Here is a 22,651-nt window from a genome sequence, read left to right as displayed (position 1 = left end):
CACATTAATATGCCAATGATTCATGGGATATTCCTGAATTCAGAGGAGTGTCTCCAGGGTGAGCAAATTCATAATTTTCTGTTTTCATTTCTTTTAATTGCACATAAACAAAATTCACCATACAGACATAAGTTAACAGCAATAGCAATAGCAATAGCAATTAGACTTATATACCGCTTCATAGGGCTTTCAGCCCTCTCTAAGCGGTTTACAGAGTCAGCATATCGCCCCCACAGTCTGGGTCCTCATTTCACCCACCTCGGAAGGATGGAAGGCTGAGTCAACCTTGAGCCAGTGAGATTAGAACCGCTGAACTGCAGATAACAGTCAGCTGAAGTGGCCTGCAGTACTGCACCCTAACCACTGCGCCACCTCGGCTCTTGTATGAAAAAGATAGGTACCATTTTTGTATAGAGAGGATCCCTCAACTCTCCCCGTACTCTAAATCAGGGACGTGCAGTCACTAGAGGCAGTCATGAGGAAAAGGAAAGAATTTTAAAGAATTTTTAAAAAATAATTAATGCCAAGGTAGTTGCTACCAGATTCACAGTGACTTGGAACAGTGCTTAGTGTTAACTATAGGAGGAGGCCAGAGAAATATGGGCCTCCTGTGCATAAGCAATTTTTTGCCTTTTAAGAGTTAAGCAAGGGTTAACAAGCAAAACATTTCGTATGCAAAGGAGGCACGTGTTCTCTCGCCTCCTGTAGAGGGCATTTTTAGAGGCTTTTTAGAGTTCTCTGGGAGCAACTAGCTCAGTCTGACTCAGAGCTCTGGCCTTTCAAGAGGGCAGGGCAGGCAGAAGCAGAGTTGAAATCATCTCTGAAACAGCTGGAAAAGGTGTGTGTGTGGGGAGGGGGAAGGAATTCAAAAAGTTTGATTGGAAGGCAGCAGGGGAAGTGGGGGGGGGTATGACAGAGGAGCTGCTTTCAAGCCTTTGGAAAATATATCCAATCCAACTTCTGTGTTTGTGTTTGTTTCAGAGTGAGTGTGTGAGTGAGAGAGGGATCCAATTTCTCTGTGTGCGTGTGTTTGTTTGAGAGAGGGGAGAGGGAGGGAGAGAGGGAGGAAGGAGGGGGAGGGAGAAGAAAAAAAATGGGAAAACTTATTTTGCAAGGGGGAAAAATGCTGTCACTTTAAATCAGAATTGAGCATGCCTGGCTGTGGAATTCTGGGAGTTGAAGTCCACAAGTCTAAAAAGTGCCTCACCAGCTATAAAGCTGACCGCACGTCACTGCTCTAAATAGTATTTAGTTGGCAACCTGAAAGGAATTCTGACTGAAGCTTCAATTTTGACAACTAACCTTCATGGTGGTGAAATTTCTGATTCGGTCAAATTCAAAGGTGATTTCCACATGTCCATTTGTGGTGCTCTCATTACTCCAACCAACATAATCATAACCAGGCCATACATGATATTCGTGGCTCTGGCTGAAATCATCCAAGCCAGAAACCCCATCTGTTAGCTGTCCTAATCCTTCTGTCATGCTGATGGCAGACATATGAGAAGGAAAAGAAAAGGACAAGATTAGCATTTCCTTACTGAATTTCAACAAAACCAGTTTGTCCAAAACTGGTACCGTGTTTCTCCAAAAATAAGACAGGATTTTATTTTCTTTTGACCCCCGAAATAAGCGCTTGACCTTATTTTTGGGGAGGTCTTATTATTTTTGAGGTGCAGGCAGTGCCGGATTTTCCTATAGGCTAACTAGGCTTCAGCCTAGGGCCTCAAGATCAAGAGGGGCCTACATTCAAATTGTTAGCAAAATTAAAATTACACTATTCTAAAAACAGTGAACACTAAAACACTGAACCGAAAATAAGGAGAAATTCTACGCATGTGACTAATAAACAAACATAAAAATGTATTGGTTAAGATCGTTCCAGCGCCGCGGCAGTTGGGGAGCCCGCCCACGTTCCCAGCACCGGCGGTCAGGCGAGAGGCGTGGCCGCTCCCAGTAGCCGCCCTGTCAACACGGAGCCTACCAGCGGCCAGGCAGGTGAGGGCGAGGGGGCTGAGCCAGGCAGCTGAGCGCAGCAGGGGAGGCATCTGGCCTCGCTGCCATTGCCACAGAGCAGAGCCGCCCTCCGTCGGGAGGCCAGCTATATATATTGATATATATTGATATATATCACAGTAATTATGTATTTTATTGTCTCTCATGTAATTTACAAACTTAAAAATGGGAGGTGAAAGGGCCTCATAAGTGGAATAGCCTAGGGCCTCTTTTCATCTGTAATCCGGCCCTGGGTGCAGGAGGCGGCGAGCATAGTCACCTCAAGGCTGCTGCTGTGTTGCAATAATTTTGGGGAGGGATTATTTTCAGGGGAGGGATTATTTTAGCTCATGCGCTCAAAAGCCTGATTGGGCTCATTATCTGGGGAGCCTTATTTTCAGGGAAACAGGGTAGCGAAAGTGGATTTTTTTCCAAACAGAATTAAAATAGGATGGAATTGTAGGCTTATTTAGCAGAAGCAGAAGTTGAAATGTGGAATCCTTAGTGGAAAGTCCATTTGGATAAAGACAGAGGGAGCCAATTTCCTGGTCAGTTCTGAGACTCTCCTAGCAGAGGTGATTGCCATGAGAAATGCCACCTTAAGGGTTAGAAAACGTAACGTGGCTGTCCGTAAAGGCTTGAAAGGAGATCCGGTGAGTGAGTTTAAAACCTTAGACAGATCCCAGGTAGGGTACCAGTGCACCTGTGACCCGTCAAAACCGCGGAGGACAAAATCGTGCTCGACGAAAGTGTGCATGTGACGTCATCACAGCGCGATGAAAAAAATTAAAAATTGAAATAAAATTAAAATTAAAGCAAGCCGATTCACATAAAGGTAAGGGTTAGGTTTAGGGTTAGGGTTAGGGTTAGGTTAAGGGTTAGGGTTAGGTTTAGAGCGTTAGGGTTACGTTTAGCGTTAGGTTAAGGGTTAGCGTTAGGTTTAGCGTTACGTTAACGGTTAGGTTTAGGGTTAGATTTAGGGTTAGGTTAAGGGTTAGGTTTAGGGTTAGGTTTGGGGGGTTAGGGTAAGGTTTTCGCTTTATTTTTACATTTTTCGATCACAGCGCGATGTTTTCGTCGCGCTGTGATGACGTCAAATGTGCGCTTTCGTCGAGCGCGATTTTGTCCTCCGCGGTTTTGTGGTGGAACCCAGTGCACCACTGATAGTCTCCGGTTAAAAGCCCCCTTCAAGGTACGACGCACCGTGGGGTGTTGAGTTAAGGACTGCAGTCCCCCAGTACCAACGCTAGTGCAGCTACCTGCCTCCTGATGGAATTTGGAGACAGACCCCTATCAAGGCCGTCCTGGAGAAAATCATTTAGCTTCATTTGGCTTTGAAGTCTTTAAAGATTTTGTTGTTGTTTTCTTAGCAGTTCAGTATTCGCACCTATATTGTATTTGACTTTTTCTTGTTTTCCTTTTATGTTGTACATTTTGATATAAATTTTTATACAAATCTGTTTAGCAATGGTAATAAATGGCATTGATAGGGGGGGGGTTATTATTTATCAAGTTAATCACAGTGATATAGGAACAGAATAAAATATTCCTTTTAGCTAGGGCTGATTATCTTCTTTTATTCTAAAAGCAATTTATGGAAGAAAAGGTTTTGGAGGCCACTCTAGAGATTCATAGACGCTTGTAGATAGCATTTGCAAAAGAGCCTTATGTCCCCTTGTGACTCCTACATACAGGTAATCCTTGACTTACCATTGTAATTAAGCCCAGAATTATGGCTATAAGTCATGCTAGTTGTTAATGACTCATAATGTGAGTCATTATGTCACCGTGAACGATTTTATGACCTTTTTTTGCAGTGGTCACTTAGTAAAGAGATCTGACGGGTCCCAAAGACCCGTCAGATCTCACAGGGTCGGCCTCCTCCGGGTTCCGTCCACCAGCCAATGCCATCTGGCTACTACCCGGGGGAGGGCCTTCTCTGTAGCAGCTCCGGCCCTTTGGAATGAACTCCCCGCGGAGATCCGGACCCTCACCTCTCTCCAGGCCTTCCGGAAAGCCGTCAAAACCTGGCTGTGCCGGCAGGCCTGGGGTTGATGAGTTCCCCTCCCCTCTCGACTGGTATGGCTGTGTGATTTTCGTGTATTTTAATTATGTGTACTGTTGTTTATGTTCCCTTTCCCCCCCTGAGTTGTTCGCCGCCCTGAGTCCCTCCTGGAGAAGGGCAGCATACAAATAAACCAAATAAAAAAAAATAAAAAAATAAAAAATAAGTGAAGCAAACCTATTCCTCCCAAAGGGTATTTTTTTGCTAGAAACCAGAATTTTTCTGGCAAAAAAATAATAATGTTGTAAATCATGGTCACGTAACTGCTGGGTGCTGCAAATGAGTATAAATGTAGGCTCCTCATAACATTTTTTTCAAATGCATATTTTATGTTTATCAGATTTATAATGGAATACAAGTATGGCAGGTTGTTGTTGTTGTTTTACAAATATATGAGTTTTAGCCTACATACTATTGCTCACATAAGATGCACATTTGGAAATAAGGATGGTTGCACTGAACACAAGATCTCCCCCTAATCATCAAAATTATATGAAGGTGTCAGACAGCCAAAATCTTCTGTAAAATACTGTAGTTATAGTTTATATTTTACTTCTATTGTTTGCATTTGAACACTGGACGATTTTGCTCAAACATTAAAAGTTTTTCCTCTCCTTCATTGGACATATGAATAGACAACTCACCTATAACCATCATAGATTGAATCATTCAAGTAAACCACGTTGCCATCAGGTAAAACTAATTGCTGTCCAGCTGGAGCATTATATGAAACCAACCCATCTGTAGAGGAATAGAAATAGAGTTACTTTTCTTGTTTCTTTTTTACAACGTTTTATTAAAAGGCATAAGCATTACAGCTTAGTTCTTTAGATGCATAGAATGGCTAGACTGATGTAAGTTTAAATTGGATGGGGGAAGGAAGGGAAAATAGGTTGGTTATGAAATATAGGTTAGATGCGAGACAGATTATAAGTACCGGTAACTTTCAATTAATGTTTAATTAACTTAATGCTTAACTTAATCCTTCAGCTGCCTGAATTATTTTTAATAGTAATTTTATTAAAAATTGTAATTACAATGCTAAAAACTAACACAATTCTTCAAAAATATCATTCAGTATACCCAGCTGAAATATTTTGCTTCATGTTTTAATTGTAAACTAAATGTTAATCTCCTCTCATTGTAATCTTTAGTTCCCTCTAGTGTCCAATTTTAAAAATCTTTTCATGTGGAGTTTTCCTATGGGAAGGATTCTTTACAATTAATTCCAAAATCTTATTTCAAATTTATCTGGACCTTCTTCCTTTTCGTATAATTTAATAAATCCAGCCTCTGCACAGAGATAATGCATTTGTTTTTTGTCTTTTAAATTGTTTCCATTTCACATACTTCCTTAGCACTGAAAACGCTTCCTGGATGAGAAGCAAAATGTTTTTTTTTTAAAAAAAAAACAACCCAATAAAGTCCCGTTGTCAAAGCACCATTGGGACTAATATAGAAGAATTAGGATTTGGGCACTAACAAAATAGTGTGTCAACCAATCACTGCTATGATGATCAAACATTAATATAGACTAGATCAGTGGTTCCCAAACTTGGCAACTTTAAGACTTGTGGACTTCAACTCCCAGAGTTCTCCAGCCAGAAGAGCTAGCTGGAGAATTCTGGGAGTTGAAGTCCACAAGTCTTAAAGTTGCCAAGTTTGGGAACCACTGGACTAGATATTACTACAGTGATAGAGTGGTGTTACAATGTTCTAGCACAAAATCTTCAATTTGAATTTTTCCTGTACCAATCCAATTAACATTTGCAGGACACTTAATAGCAAAAAGAAAAAAAGAAAAAAAAAAGAAACCTTTCCTAAGAACCTGGTGTTGGTCAATACTCTGTTATCAATGATTAAGAGACACATCACATAAAAAAATGGGCATCATAGTATATTTCCTGGCAAATGTGAGTCCAATTTCATTCCACAGCTCCAACATGCATTATGTTGTTAGAATATCCGGGGGTGGCAACAGCATCTCTCCCTCCCTCCCTCCCTCCTTCCCTCCTTCCTTCCCTCCCTCCGTGTGTGTGTGTGTGTGTGTGTGTGTGTGTGTGTGTGTGTGTCTCGTTCTGCATGGGCAAATCAAGACTATCTGTAAAAATCAGCTTCTGTTTCAGCTTATAGAACAATATTTTCTTGTGCTTATCTCTGCACAGGAAGGTTTCATTTGCATTCCACACAGTCAGAGAGCAGGCTTGATTTTCTAGGTCAGTGTTTCTCAACCTGAGCAACCTTAAGATGTGTGGACCTCAGTGGAGAGATAACACCCACACATCTTGAAGTTTGTTGAGGCAGAGAAGCACTACGCGATTAGAGATACATCACCACAAACATCAACCTTTCATCCTATTGACAATTTGGGCCTTGGGACTTCTCCTTTCTCCATCTGCTGTTCCCTGACTGAAGTATTCTTTCAGCATGAATCCTCTTCAAAGGTTGTTGTGCTTACCCAACCAAACACAACCGTACAGCTCGACTCTGAGACACACATTTGTAGAGTGATCAGTCACAGGGATGAAACGAATGAATCGCCCAATAATAGGTGGCTCCAGGTCCTTGAGGACAATGTCGTACGGATTAGTGTTTCCTTCAAGTACCTGAGGAGAAGGAAAGCAAATGAAAGACAGAGGAGGAGGTTATTGGCGAACGAGCGGGAACAGAAGCAATTTAGTCATGCTAGCTTATCAAGTGCCATCTAAATATGTACACAGATAACGTAGCATATTTCCATTTGGTTCAAATCAGGGCATTTCCACATGAGCAGCTGCTACCAATCATACAATATTAGCTAGTTTTAAACGAATTGAGCTTTTTTTGTTTTATTTTGCCACAATTTATTTGAAACTAGAGCAAAGCATTTTATTTTTTTTAATCAAACTGTGACTTTGTTGTGTCAGCTCTGCCAAAGCTTATAAAAACCGGGACAGCCAATACACCTTCATCCAACCATTCAGAAGGTACTATACATTCTGAACCATTCCAGAAGGCTAGAAAGGAAGATGTAAGATTAAACCTTAACTAACCTTTGCTAACTATTTTGACCAGTAGTCGATGGGCTCCTGTAGAACTCCTCTATCATCTGGCCAAGCCTCCATGATATACACTACAGTTCCCTTGTAGCTGTGATGGCGAACCTATGGCACGCGTGTCAGGCGGCACGCAGAACCATTTGTTAGTGCACGCGAGGTGTTGCCCTGTCAGGTCCAGCGCACATGTGCATGCTGACCAGTTGACTTCAGCTTTCTTTTGAGGCCATTTTTCACCCTCCAGAGGCTTCAAGACTCCGGAGTGCAAAAAAACCAGCCCTACAAGCAAACCGGCCTACCTCCAGAGGGCCTCCAGGGGGGCAGAGGAGTCTGTTTTCACCCTCGCCAGGCTCCTAGAAAGCCTCTGGAGCCTGGGAAGATAGCAAAAAGGCATGTCAAAAGCAGGGGGGGGGTCACATTGGTTGCGTGCGCATGCACGGGGGGTCGCACACATGTGCGCTGGGGTCACATGCATAGCATTATAGGTGTGGCACACCCGCACACAACCCCTCTTCCCTCCCCGCGCTTTTGGCACGGGAGCCAAAAAAGGTTAGCCATCACTACCCTAACATAGTGGCCCTGATTTTTATATACCAATATAGAGTAAGTGTGTGTGTATAAAACAGTGGTGGGTTGCAGGCGGTACGCCCCGGTACAGGCATACCGGAACCTGCCCGGAGCACCGAGTACCATTCCAGTACAGTGCTCCGGAGGGTGCATCCACCTGCCCAAGCTTTTTACCTGTCCTTTAAAGCCTTCGGCACTTCCATGCACGGGCACCTGCGTGATGCTCCACCAAGCAGCTGGAGCATCGCGGAGGCTTGTGGAGCCATTGCGGGCACCTACGACGCATGCGCGTGCTGCACGCGTCCATGTGGACGACCGGTTGGAACGGGATCTGGAACCCACCACTGGTATAAAAATATAGCTGGATTATGTGCAAGCAAATTGGTGCTGATTCAGTTTCCACATTGATTGACCTCCTCCAAAACAATATGTCCCCAAACCAGGCTCTTCAGATGCTTCCTACAGAGCATCCATCACCGCTGTAATTGAGACCACCAGTCTTGAGGCTGGTAGTCAGCTGTCTTTCTCTCGCAAGATTATGGCCCTCTTAAGGGAGCCATTCTTTTGCATAAGGTATCCCAAATATAGAGGAGTTACTATGACTTTTTCAGAAGCATAGATTAAATAAATATTTTCTTAGCATTACCTATGAACTGGATCAGTTTCCAGTTTTGGGAATTTTTATCAGCTTTGTCAGAATGTTGAAAATCCATTATAACTTGGTCTTGCCATGCTGAAAGACCACATTAGGAGATCCATGATTAATCTGAATATTTTTTTTAAACTACAGATACTACAGGAGATTGGATGATTAATAAAATCCTCACTCCACAATATTTTCTTTAACTCCAGTGCTCTGCAAGAACTTGGTGCTCATGAGATACTTAGACCTCATTTCCCATTGTTCATAGTGATCGCATTTGATGAGAGTTGAAATCTAAAATGCCCAGAGAACACTAGATTATCTGCTTCTGTCCTGCACCATTTTCCTAAATCTAATATACTGTCCGTTTGATAGTGTTCTATGGTTTCTTCCATTATGAAGGAAACAGGAGCTAAAACGTAACTTGGATCAAAGACATTGTGGAGAACAGCCTGCATCTTCTCTATTAAGCATTTAATGGGCAGGAATTTTGTTAAAACATATAGTCAAATAATTTCTATGGTCTGAAGTGGAATAGTTGAGTTACAGGTTTTCTACCATGGTGAAAATTAGGCTGTTTTCCTTTTGCAGATCTATAATTCCCACTGCTAGAATAATAACAATTGAGTGTGACCACTAAAACAGACTACTAACCACAAAAAGAAACAGGCAAGTCAACACAAACATATTATATGAATTAATATTCTTTCTTTCTTTTTCTCTTCCCCCCACCCATGTGTGTGTAAGAGAGAGAGAAAAGGTAGACCAGTCTAGGGAACTAAAGTTATGCATGTGAATCCTACTTTTATTATAACGTTATTGTAACAGAATCTCGCAAATCTGAATGTACTTCCCCTTTCCCAGGGGTGGGTTTCAACCGGTTCGCGGCGGTCCCTGCGAACCGGTTGGTCGGCGAACCCGGAAGTAAGTAACTTCCGGGAACGGCGAAGGGCCCACCCGCCCGTCCGAGCTCCTTACCTGGTTTTTACGAGTTCTGCGCTTCCACGCATGCGCAGGACGCATACAGTGCCTGCGCAATCCTCCAGGAGCAGCTGGAGCCTCGCACAGACGCTAGTACGCATGCATGCACCGTGCGCGTGCACGAGGACGCCGCCGGCACCTTTCCAACCGAACCGGTTGGAACGGGGCGAGAAACCCACCCCTGCCCTTTCCCTCTGTTTATCTGGGTGAAGATTAGGAAAGATCTTGTCTGAGATGCTCTTTCAGTTTACATTTCTGCACTGGACTCAGATTTCTTTTATTTATTTCTTTATTCTTTCTTTCTTTTATTTGAGTCCAGGGTAGGAAAAAGTGGACCTGGTCTTGATTACTGCTCTTCCTCCTATACCTCAAGGTTATTCCTTCGGCCCATGACACCATCTTGACTTTTTTGAATCCCCTCTAAAGACATTGTTAGGAATATAATTCTAACAGTTGGGTTGGCAATATATAAATCATGTAACAATGTTGTACCTGTTTCTTTAAATCATACTGTAAAATGTGATTGGTTGCTGTTTTCCTCAATCGGCCATAAGAGGGAGCCAGAACGACTGTTAGCTCTCTGTTCGTTAGATGCTGGGCTGATCTGATCTGAGTGCCGTGAGCTATTGTAAGTTTTGCAACTGCTAGCAAACTTTGAGTTCTGAACTGATTATATGATACTGGACTATGTTATTTGGATTATCCCTTAACTGAAAGGCATTGATGACTGACTGTCTTATCAATGTATGACTTGGACTGTTTGATGGACTCTGATACCTCTATTTCCACGAAAGTAAAAGCCTATTTAAACTGCAGTGTCTCTGTATGCTGGTTTGTGTGTTCTCCAACACAACTCTACAACGCTTCCCTGAACGTACTCGCTCTCCCAATGGGGAGCGTACATAACATCCCCTCTAAAGACAACTCGCCCTCAGTGATGGAAGTTCAACATGAGATCAAAGTAAGTGGTCACTTCTTCAATCCAAGGGTTAAAGACATCAGTTGTGCCATGAACACTTGCCATAAATTTTGGACACACTAGTTAAGCACCATCATACATTCTTTAAGCCTGTCCTTTATAGGGCTAACTCAAACAGCTGCTCACAGTTACTTTCAATTAATAGTGATCACAGATCAGTCCAGAGTTTCTATTGTGGAAACCACAGTGAAAATCATGGACATTGTGCATTCAAAAACAAAATGTTTAAACCAGTGTTTCTCAACCTTGGCAACTTGAAGATGTCCGGACTTCAACTCCCAGAATTCCCCAGCCAGCATTCGCTGGCTGGGGAATTCTGGGAATTGAAGTCCGGACATCTTCAAGTTGCCAAGGTTGAGAAACACTGGTTTAAACATTTCATCCAAGTTCATAAATTGTTAATATTTCTTGAAAATCATAGCCATGTTTAACAGAAACTATTTGATACCAGTTCATATACATTTTATGCTGGCGGTAGCTCTGCCTTCTTTAGAGACAGTCTTCAGAATTGGATAGGTTGCCTCCCGTATAGAGACAGAAATGAATAAATAAAGCCTAAAACAGTCCTTAAATACAACCAGATGTTTCATGCTTAATAATGGACAATAAAAATAACACCACAATCCCCTTTTCTTCCTTTCTTACCTGGCTTCCATGCCTGTTTTGCCAAGAAATCCAACGGGTGCCATCCCGGCTGTAGTTAATTTTGTACATAGGAGCAAATTCATTGCCATGGCCTCCTGCATGCCGGCCTTGTGTCCCTACTAAGGTGATAAAATGCAACTCATGTAAATCAACCTCCAGGAACTCCTTGAGATCATCGGGTTCCACAGGGACTTCAGGGCACCACGCACCATCACCATCTTCTGATGCTAGTCTAAGGAAAAGCAGAGGGGGGAAATGGCTGTTGTGGTCCATCATCCCAAAGCTATACCTTATATCTTTCAAGCCTCTATGCATTGCCAACTATGTTGTACTATCTTGTTGCCTCATTATTCTGAAGAGCAGGCTCCAGAACTTCTTTTTGCAGGGCATTTGTGTCCCTGGCACATCCATATCAGTGGTGGGTTTCAATTTTTTTTAGAACCTCTTCTGTAGGTGTGGCCTGCTTTGTGGGAGTGGCTTGCTGGCCATGTGACCGGGTGAGAGTGGCTTGCCAGCCATGTGACTGGGGTGGGAGTGACTTGTGAGCCATGTGACTGGGTGGGTGTGGCCAACTTGTAAAATGTGGTGAAACTCACTTAACAACGCTTTTGCTTAGCAACCAAAATGTTTCTCCTCCAGTCATGTTGGCTCAGGAACTCTGGCATTGAAGTGTGCAAGTCTTAAAGCTGTCAAGTTACAAGACCCTTGCACCCCTAACCCTTTGGAAAAAAAAACCCAGGGGTGTTCAAACTTGACAGCTTTAAGACTTGTGGACTTCAACTCCCAGAATTCCTCCTCTCGCTCTTCATCTTGATGATGTGCGGACGGGCGGTGGGAGGGAGCTGGAACCGGTTCTAAACAGCACTGTAGATTTGTGGAACCTCTTCTATAGAAGAGGTTAGAACTGGCAGGAACCCACCCCTGATCCATATGATGACCCAAGCTTCTCAATTCCCATTCAGCATGAATTCATGAGCAATGATGTTGTTAACGGAAGGAACATGACAAGACAAACACAACGCTGGGAACCAAAACCCTAGTTTGAAATGTGAGACCAACTGACAAGTCTAGAACTACAAGGATACCCTGAGGTCCAATTATTGTATGTTGTCAAAATGCTTGCATTGAATGATTTTCAACTTATTCCAGCTAAGTGCAGCAATAGCAATAGCAGTAGACTTATATACCGCTTCATAGGCCTTTCAGGCCTCTCTAAGCGGTTTACAGAGAGTCAGCATATTGCCCCCAACAACAATCCGGGTCCTCATTTTACCCACCTCGGAAGGATGGAAGGCTGAGTCAACCCTGAGCCGGTGAGATTTGAACCGCTGACCTGCTGATCTAGCAGTAGCCTGCAGTGCTGCATTTAACCACTGTGCCACCTTGGCTCATTGCAAACAACTCAGAAGACAGCATAATGACTTTTTAAGGCTCTTAAACAAAATTAACTGAAATCTCTAAAAAACACGTGAAGGCCCAGATCTAAGTATGCAATATGAAACTGAAACTGATGAAGTATGAAATGTTAACTACATATTGAAATTGGTGCTTTCTCTTGTATCACGTTTGCTTCCATTTTATTTGTTCCTGAAAGAATTTAAACAAAATAAAGTCATCTAGGACACAGGGTTTGTTAGGTCCCCCAAAATCTAAGGTCACATTGTTTCATGTTCATGCCCAGTGTCAACAGGGACTGTGTGAAAAGAGGACTAAGGCATCCCAAAACTTCAAAAAATTTTTTTAATAGCTCAGAAAACAAAACTCCTTCATTCACAATGATGCTGATAATCAAGGACTACATTTTTATTTACAATATTCAAAAATTAAGGCAAAAGATAATTTGTAAAATTCATAAAATTCTATATATTTGTTGAGGGGGCTAAGCCATGGATACGGTAGTCATCGGCCCAGCCATGATGATTTTTTACCATAATCCTAACCCAAACTACTTTTCTGGATACTATATTATAAAACTTCGGAATTAACTAAAGACATTTAGAGCAGCAGGCAATCTGGTATATCAGTCTAGCTATCCAAGACCAGAGGTGGGTTCCTACCAGTTCGCACCTATTCGGTAAAACCGGTTCGTCAAATCTACCGAACCAGTTAGAAGAGGTTCCACCAGTGGACCCGGAAAGCAGGCCACACCTACAGAAGAGGTTCCCAAATTTTTTGAAACCCACCACTGGTCCTTGGATATGATTATTCTACACTATCATGCTCATATTTATAAAACTCAGTGCCTCTGTGAAAGGTAAGGATGACTCCTGCGTTTGTGGTGCAATCAGAACATTGCGTGTGTTGAAGTTGTTTTAATGCAAACCAAAGATGCCATTTAAAAAACAAGTTTACATCATATTCTTATGCAGGCCAGTGCTGTGTGTGAGGTAATTTAAGGTGGTTCTGACAAGTGTCGCCGGCATCTTCATATCCGGTCACATGGGTGGCAAGCCACTCCCATCCGGTCACATGGGTGGCAAGCCACTCCCACAAAGGAGGCCAAACCCACAGAGTAGGTTCGAACAATTTTTGAAACCCACCACTGTCTAAGAGACTCAGGTTCCTGATCCTCCTTACCTTCCATACTTTGCTGCTGTGGATTCTGACCACTGGCTTGAAGCAGAAATGTCTTCATCAGGGATGTGCCCACCTGACATACCTAAGGGGTAGCGACAGATAGCTGCAGAAAAAAGATAGGAAGAGGATAGGAAGATATATCATTCACTTATAAATGGGTAGTGAGAATTTAAACCTCTCTGGCAGACCCCCTCTTCTTCTTCCAGAAAGCTCCCAATAAAAGGTACTTTTGATAAGCTGTTACGAGTCAGGCTAGACTACTAATCTCAGTATTGCTGGGGGTTCAGTAAACAGAAAGGAAATAGTTTGGGGATCTTACTGCCCCAAATGCAGAACTTAGTAACACCTATTGAGCCAATCTTGAGTACGAAGCATAGCAATTATAAAACCACAGCCAAGTTGGTATAAGGTAGCAAAAATTAGGAGACAGATGATGGAAGCAGTTAGCTTCCTCCCATAATTGGGGCTTACCAGGGGTTGTAAAAATCTAATAGATACCTTTCACCCTGGCATCACTGATAACGGATAAGAGCCTGTGGCCTAATGACTAAGAAGTCTGCCTAGTATGTAATATAGCCCAGGTTCAAATCCCAGTAAGGGTATGGCTAGCTGATGAGAGCTAAATAGCTTGAAATAGATCTATACTAGTCTTCCTTTATTTATTTATCAGCACAAATAAAAAAAATTAAAAAAACACAAATATAACAAAGGCAACAGTAAAAATATTGGGTTTCTGTTGTGATGGACTCTTGTGACGAGCCGATTGACAGATGATGGAAGCAGTTAGCTTCCTCCCATAATTGGGGGCTTACCAGGGGTTGTAAAAATCATATATATATATATATGATATCAAGATCACGTGAGGTACTAATACCACTTTATGAAGCATTAAGACCACACCTACAGCTTTAAGCTGTATTTACATGTTTAATCAACTTTTCATTCATAGAAATCACGCAAAATTAGTACTTTGATGAAAATGTCTGCAGTCTGATTGAGATGCATAATTTTTATTAATATAGCCAAAGTCTTTTTAAGGTTTTGAGTGAGTTTATGTACTAAAACAAACACAACTTGAATTTTCGAGAACATTAGAATCGAAAGTAGCCAATCAGCAGCGAGCTTTGGTTGACCAATCAAAATACACAGAGGCTAAATCTATGAGCCAATCACTGTTGTCATTCTCTCTGACTATAAATAGGCCTGAAAAGCATTGAAAAATTTAATTTAGCCCTGGCTGCAAGCAAGGATGAAGGCCTTTGCTTTCACCAGTACTGAACAGCAGCATCGCATCATTGTGCTTCATGAAGAGGGTTATGCCTGTACAGAAATAGCCAAGAGAGTGAAATGTCATCGCACCACAGTGGGCAGAGTGGTTGAAAAATACCAAATAACTGGTTCAGTTTACAACAGGCTCCGCTCTGGAAAAGAAAGTCGACAAAACGGCAAAATCGGGCTCTGCAACGCATTTCAATGGCTGACAGGAAGTTCACCTCACCTCAGATTACAAGAATTTGGGGTGAAACATGTGATGTAAAAGTGTGCACAAGTACAGTGCGTCTCAGACTGCTTGCCAGAGGGCTCAAAGGCTGCAGGGCTTACAGTAAACCTTTGCTCATAGACGCTCATCACTCTTGTCGACGTGCGTGAGCCAAGAAGTATGCCAAGTGGACCAATAAACAGTGGGCCAAGGTCATCTTCGGTGACGAGAGCAATTTCGACTTGACTGGAAATCAGTGCAATAAGTATGTCAGAAGATTTCCAGCTGAAGAATTTAAGCCGTACTGCCTGAATCTCTCTGTGAAGCATCTATTGCACATGATGATCTGGGGCTGTATCGCTGCTTTTGACATTGGTCGGAGACAAATCATGCAGGGAATCATGAATTCCAAGCAGTATGTTAAAATCCTGGGAAAGACCATGCTTCCTTCAGCTCAGAAACTTGTAGGGAAGGATTTTTGCTTCCAGGATGACAACGCTCCTTGTCACCAAGCCAAGTTCGTTCAGCAGTAGATGAAGAAACATGGTATTCGACTCCTGGATTGGCCAGCTCAGAGCCTGGATTTGAACCCAATTGAGAACCTGTGGGCCAAGATTGGTTACGAAATAAGCAAGAAGCATCCGAAGGCCAAGCAGGAGCTGATTGAATCCATTATTGCAGCCTGGCACCACATTGTCACCAAAGATCACGTGCAAAGGCTTATACAGTCTATGCCGAAGCGATGCTGCCTGGTGATAAGCAATAACGGCTGGTCAATTTCATATTAGTGACCATGTTTGGTTACCTAAACGGTCTTTTCCAGGGCCACAACCAATAAAAATGTTAACAAAACACTAGCATTGGCCTTAGTAATTGCAACACGTATGCCATCACTGGGTATCCATCAGTTACCGTAATCTGTTTTCATAGTCATTGTAAGCATGCATTGTAAAGCACACAAGAAAATTAACAATCCCCATCCAAACAACACCAAATTGCAAAAAGCGTATGCTTTTCACTTAAAAACCACCAGTATTTATTTAAATATAACAATATTTGCATAGCCGTTAGCATAAAATATCATAATATCAATGGCCCATCCAAAAAATGTCATAAACTGTAAACCGTAAACCGTGCAGGACTTTTTCACACAGCTGTAGAATAATGCATCCAGTTTTGATTACCAGACTATAAAAAACGGTGTTGAGACTGTAGAAAGAGTGCAGAGAAGAGCAATAAAAATGATTAGGGGGCTGGAGGCTAAAGCATGAAAAATGATTGCAAGAACTGGACGTGGCTAGTCTAGTGAAGAGAAGGATTCAGGACTGACATAATAGCAGCGTACCAATATTTGAAGGGCTGCCACAGGGAGGAGGGGATCAACCTATTTTCCAAAGCACCCTGAAGGCCAGACAAGGAATAATGGTATAGGGTCTCCTGTTTGGGCAGGGGTTGGACTAGATCAGTGGTCTCCAACCTTGGCAACTTTAAGACCTGTGGACTTCAACTCCCAGAGTTCCTCAGCCACAGGTCCTTGAAGTCCACAGGTCTTAAATTTGCCAAGGTTGGAGACCACTGGACTAGATCACCTACTAGGTCCTTTCCAATTCCAACTCTGTTATTATTCCATTCTGTAGCTTTCTTCCTTCTTTTTTTCTGTTAAAAAACTTTATTTATCAACAATACACACAAACACAAATATAGAAGTATATATTCATTTCCGTCTTTTAAAAGGTACATCAATGTTTTAATTTGATGTAGTGTGATTGCTTTTTTATTTAGTCTTATTGTAAGCATGTTAATTTCAAAAAGGTATATTTTTAAGAAAAAAATATTATCTATGAATGAACAGATAATTACTGAGGCTATCAATTATTAATATAACAGGTTATACAGTAATAATGATAAAAAGTATAACTGTGTGAGTTTAATGACCATATAGCCACTGTGGTAGTGTTTAAAATAGAAGAAAAAGAAAAAAGGGTAAAAACACACTTAAACACAATGTAGATAAATTTTAAATTTTCAGTTCTCCCTTCTTTGCATTCTCTGTATTCCACTGATTTGTTGGCATAATTTTTAGAAACCATACTGTAAATATTTTCATTTACCTTGCTGTGCAATATATAATATATACAGAAGTAATTCTTGCTTAATACAGCTTCAAATTTTAAGATACTGGACATGAGTTCCCATTACTTATGAATAATAAAATAAAATTTTATTTATGCAAAACCTATATGAAATGAATAATGCTTCAAGACTATCAGTGAAAACTCTTTGGACTTGTTAAAAACCAGCTGCAAATTTCATTTGCAGGTTCAGCAAGAGAAATATGCATGCTGTAAAAAAGTAGGAGGAGATCTAATGTTGCTTGCTTTTACTTATTTAAAAATAATCTTTATTTAACAAATTTCCGCTAAACATAGTGCAATACTGTTAAATTCATTCATCTTCTGATTAAAACACTACATGACGTATTGCAATTGGAATTAGATACAGATGTTTCTGTCATTCAGGAATCTGACAAGACTCCCCACACTTTTTTTTGAAAATATTTTTATTCAGCTCATTCTAAATATGCAAATTGTCTTACTTTCCATAGATGAATTCATTTCCATTGAACCTTGGAAGACTGTAACAATTTTCAGTTATTGTTTAGACAGTTGTTTATCTGTGAATTATGAAAAAGCCTAGTGTTTCCCAAGCCTAAGAAAAGTTTAGATGACAGATTTTCATAGGATGCAGTGAGTCTAGGAATATAAATATTTAGTATTTAAATTAATACAGTAGTAACTGAACATTGCACGCTTAGTGGGCTATTTTTAGGGCCGTGCAAACTTCAAATGTAAGTATTACATTATTTTTTTCCTAGGGTACCTGTTGTAATTGAATGTTCATAAAGATACTATTTTAAAACAACTATCATATAGAGCACCTATTTGGGGAACAAGAGAGCTGTATGGTTTAGAAAGAATACCAGCTACGTTTTTTAAAATGCAGTTCTTAACACAATTAAGTTTTGAATAGAGATTAAGACCGAAACTGATAACCTTTGATCTTCCTAACTCTTCACTCTGAATTACTGCTGTATTTGGACTGCATTTTTTGCTATTCTTTCAGAACTCAGCTTTATAATTTTTAGGGATTTTTTTTTTAAATTTGTTTCAATCTAAATTAATTTTGACATTTTAGTGGTCTATCCTTTAATTGCATAAAGATCAATACACTTTAAAATAAAATAAAAATCTATTGAACCTTTTCACAATGGGCTGCATAATAATAATGAATAAAACAATCTACACATTGCAACAGAGACATTCTTCCAGGGGAAATATTAACATATTTTCTATCCTTATAGCCACTGTAGGAAGTTATCTCCCAGAAAAATTTAGCTTCCTGCCCATCCTCACTTTGTCAATGGGCCATTAAGAAGGCCAAGCTAGTCCCTTTACATAATAAAGACTTCTCCACTGTAGCTCCAGGGGGGTGGGATTAAAGCATGATAATATTGGCCCCAACTGACCACATGGCATCTGAGAACTCAACCAAACCTGGATTCAAAACACAGCCCAGAGAGTTGCCCCTGCATGGCCCCATGGGAGTCTGACAACCAATCAGAATACATTTCTTACACAGGAACAGGAAACAGAGAGGTGGGACTGAACAGGTTATAAAAAGCCTAGCAAGCCCGTCCCTCAGCCCTTCTCTTCTTCTCCACCAACATTGAAGCATGTGATCACCTTTTCTGTTCAGGGCTCAAGCCATGTGGCCCTGTCCAACAATAAACCATCTTTCCAAGCAGCCTCCATGTCTCCAGTGTCTTTTTCCCCACTTGGAGCCGAACCCAGCAGGACATTTCTTTCATCACCACAATTTCCTTTTTTTTCTTTTCTTTTTTAAATGCATTGATTTAAATGTCAATGAATAAGATTAATTTTGTTCAATATCTTGAAATGTATTCTTTTTTGATTATTTTTGTTTTTTCTAATAAAAATTAAATAAAAGTAGGAAAATTTCTCACCTATTAAATGGACAGAGGGCAATGCTTAAAAGTTATACCCCGGTGGGACGGGGGGGGGGGAACCAAGACATGTTGATGTAAAATCAAGACTCAAAATGGAATTCTTTGTAATGATCTTGCTTTCTGAAAATGTGCTAACTGGATAAACAGATTATCTTAGTTCTATTTTTCACCTGTGCCATAATCAACACTTTAGATGCCTCCATCATTTGCCAGATATATTGGCCAGATATAGTTTGACTTCTACAACAGAACCTGGTAGGACTTATCCAGTTTCTGCTCTCAATTGTTTTTAACAACACTTTTAAGAAGCTCACTTCTTCCATGCATTTTGCATAAAACAATTTAGAACAAAATTTAGAGTTTGAAAAAGCCAAAATAAACATGATAAAAGATGTAGTATTTATTTATTTGTCTTAAGAGATTTATATAGCTGTCTATCTGGGCAGCTCACAGAGCAATAAAAACATAAAAGAAAAATAAAAAGGCCATCAGAAAAATAAACAATTCCTGGTGCCTCAAAACAGCACTGCCCAGTACATAAAGAGCCATAATCACTGGGTCCTACCAGCTTCATTAGCGGTTCGCTGAGCACGCGCACATGTGTATGCAGTTAAGAGAAAAAGGAAAGTTGGAGGGGGTAGATGGGGTGTATGGAGGATGGAAGGGTTAGGTGGGGTTGTGAATGATGAGTTGTGTTTCCTTTTTATTTGTTCGTTTTATTTCCTTTTTTTTTTCTTTTCTTATAGTAAATACCCTGTATATAAGTGATTGCAAATGGAATGTGAAAAATGAATAAAATATATTTAAAAAAAAAAAAGAGAGAGAAAATTGAACTTCTACATTGAAAACAAGGAAAGGAGGTCCGGTGATATAATGTATAAGGTTAAGAACTTATTATAATGATATTTCGCTGCTGATAAGCAATTCTAATAGGGGAACAAATGAAAACTGGTATATATAGGCAGCGATGCTTTGTTGAAAAATGAAGGAATAAGATCTCTGTTTGAAGGTATGAAATGCAAGGTTAACAATAAATAGAAGTATACTTTCTGGGGGAAAATAATGCTAATGTTAACTGAATATATATTGTAGAATGAAAATGAGGCCTTTAGTTATATTAGATGAAATATTTGAGACGGTAAATATTATTTGAAGATGCAGAGGTTAAAACACTTGTAACCAAACAACATGCCGCATGTGATGATGGGTTTTTTTTCCCCTTTTTGTCTTTTTTCCTTTTTTTTTCCTTTTTAAACCCTAGGTTATTGTGGTGTCTATTAAATATACAACAGAGAGATACAGGGTGTGTGTATGGGGGGGAAACGTAGTAGGGATGCACCTGTAATCAAATGACATATTATATGGGATGATGGGTTTTTTTTTCCTTCTTTTGTGTGTGTGTGTGGGGTTTTTTTTTTCTTTTCCCTTTGCCTTTCTTTTTCTATTGTTATGTGATTATGTTGTCTATGTAATAAAAAACAAAATAAAATTGGGAAAAAAAGAAAACAAGGAAAGGAGCAAGCAAAACTGCTGAGGAGAAGCAATTTAATCTGACGCCCCTGGTCAGCGGGGTTTCAGAAGCAGAAATAAAGGTTTGTATAATGCAGGGGTGGGCGGGCGGGCCCACTTTCAAAGAAACAGAGAACCGGTTCGCTGTCGGCTTGAAATCAGAACTACTGGTTTGGGTGAACCAGTTCGAACCAGTAGAATACCATCTCTGGTCCCACCTCATCCCACATGGGGGAAACGCTCACTTTTTAAGGTCTTCCAGAAGTCTAGAGCAAGAGGAGCCTGCCTCATCTCAGCGGGGACGGAGTTCACCAGTGCTAGGCCATTATTGAGAAGGCGTACTCGCTAGTAAATGGGCCGCCACCACAACAATACCAAACCAGCAGCATAGGACCAGGATCTTTGCAGGACTGCATCTCCTCACTGTTTCCGCCCGCCCCGCCAGGTCTAGCGGGAGCACATGCTTTGGGTCCCTTCAATCCAGCCATGTCACTTTGTGTGACCCAGGCATCGTACTGTCTCTATGGCTGTGCTTGCCCTGTGGAACAGCATCCATCCAGGATTGCAGATGGCCCTGACTCAGTTAGTCTTGGGAAGGCTCCAAAGACTTGGTTTCTCCTCAGGCATTTGGCTCAGGGCATTAGATGAGCTTCACTGTTCGTGATTTCTTTTTTTTGGGGGGGGGGAATTGTTGTTTTAACCAGGTATCAAATTATACCTGGTTGTGGTGTTAGTGCTAGTCGTAACTTATAAAGCCCTTCATGGTATTGGACCTGGGTACTTGAGAGACCGCCTGCTGCCAATTACCTCCCAAAGACCCATTAGATCACACAGGGTCGGCCTCCTCCGGGTTCCGTCTACCAGCCAATGCCACCTGGCTACGACCCAGGGGAGGGCCTTCTCTGTGGCAGCTCCGGCCCTCTGGAACGAACTCCCCGCAGAGATTCGGACCCTCACCTCTCTCCAGGCCTTCCGAAAAGCCGTCAAAACCTGGCTTTGCCGGCAGGCCTGGGGTTGATGAGTTCCCCTCCCCTCTCGACCTGTGTGGTTGTGTGATTCTTGGCTATTTTAACTACTTGTATTGTGTTCTATGTTTCCCTTTTCCCCCTTTGAGTTGTTTGCCGCCCTGAGTCCCTCCCGGAGAAGGGCGGCATACAAATAAAATAAATCTAAATCTAAATCTAATCATTTAATCTTGCACACCCCCAGAGTCATTGCTGTGAGATGGCCAGCTCGGTTCCACCACAAAACCGCGGTAGACAAAAGCGCGGTCGACGAAAGCGCGTATGTGACATCATCACAGCGCGACGAAAAAGATCGAAAAATGTAAAAATAAAGCGAAAACCTTACCCTAACCCCCCCAAACCTAACCCTAAACCTAACCCTAAACCTAACCCTAAACCTAACCCTAAACCTAACCCTAAACCTAACCCTAAACCTAACCCTAAACCTAACCCTTAACCTAACGAAAAACCTAACGCTAACCCTTAACCTAACGCTAAACGTAATGCTAATGCTCTAAACCTAACCCTAACCCTTAACCTAACCCTAACCCTAACCCTAAACCTAACCCTTACCTTTATGTGAATCGGCTTGCTGTAATTTAATTTTTATTTCAATTTTTCGATCTTTTTCGTCGCGCTGTGATGACGTCACATATGCGCTTTCGTCGACCGCGCTTTTGTGGAACGCGGTTTTGACGGGTCACGGGCCAGCTCCAGAAATCATTTAAACAAATATCTCCATCTTTCTATTTTTTACAGATAAAAAAAATCTATAAATGAATAAATTCTGTAAGAAACAAATTACCATTAATAAAAGTAATGCAGCCAAACAGGGAACTTGAGGGAGGGAACTGGAAGGCCTTGTCTTTAGTGACTGTCAACTATATAATGACACAATAGCAAGTCCAGGTGGCAGCTATTATCTTAATACACAAGAAGGATATTATTATATAACATGATATATTATAATTATTGCATCATAATGCCAGGTTCAGTCTTTGCTAAATAATTTCATGAAATAAAAATATGGTATTACTGGCTATAAATAGGCCTTAAGATTATAATTTGTTTTTATAGGTTGTGCTATTCATACAATTTTGAAAAAGATCAACATCCAAACATAAACGTGTGACTAAAAAAATAT

The 22,651-nt window shown here is 41.1% G+C and overlaps 1 protein-coding gene across 1 annotated transcript in view; it reads right to left on the bottom strand.

Moving 5' to 3' along the window:
* The window catches only part of DDR2 (discoidin domain receptor tyrosine kinase 2), a 74,612-nt gene that overhangs the window by 29,012 nt on the left and 22,949 nt on the right, over positions 1-22,651 (bottom strand). The window contains exons 3-7 of the mRNA XM_087726707.1: positions 13,488-13,590; positions 10,911-11,142; positions 6,519-6,666; positions 4,705-4,801; positions 1,303-1,486 (exon numbers count right to left, since the gene is read on the bottom strand). Coding sequence (XP_087582833.1) covers positions 1,303-1,486; positions 4,705-4,801; positions 6,519-6,666; positions 10,911-11,142; positions 13,488-13,590 — 764 coding nt within the window. The remainder of the gene's footprint in view (positions 1-1,302; positions 1,487-4,704; positions 4,802-6,518; positions 6,667-10,910; positions 11,143-13,487; positions 13,591-22,651) is intronic.

The sequence above is a fragment of the Thamnophis sirtalis genome, unplaced genomic scaffold, assembly GCF_051295495.1.
Source record: "Thamnophis sirtalis isolate CommonGarterSnake01/CBP01778 unplaced genomic scaffold, rThaSir2_p1.2 scaffold_12, whole genome shotgun sequence".
Taxonomy (NCBI): domain Eukaryota; kingdom Metazoa; phylum Chordata; class Lepidosauria; order Squamata; family Natricidae; genus Thamnophis; species Thamnophis sirtalis.
The sequence above is the reverse complement of the archived record's forward strand: the minus strand, read 5'-3'. Positions and strand labels throughout refer to the sequence as shown.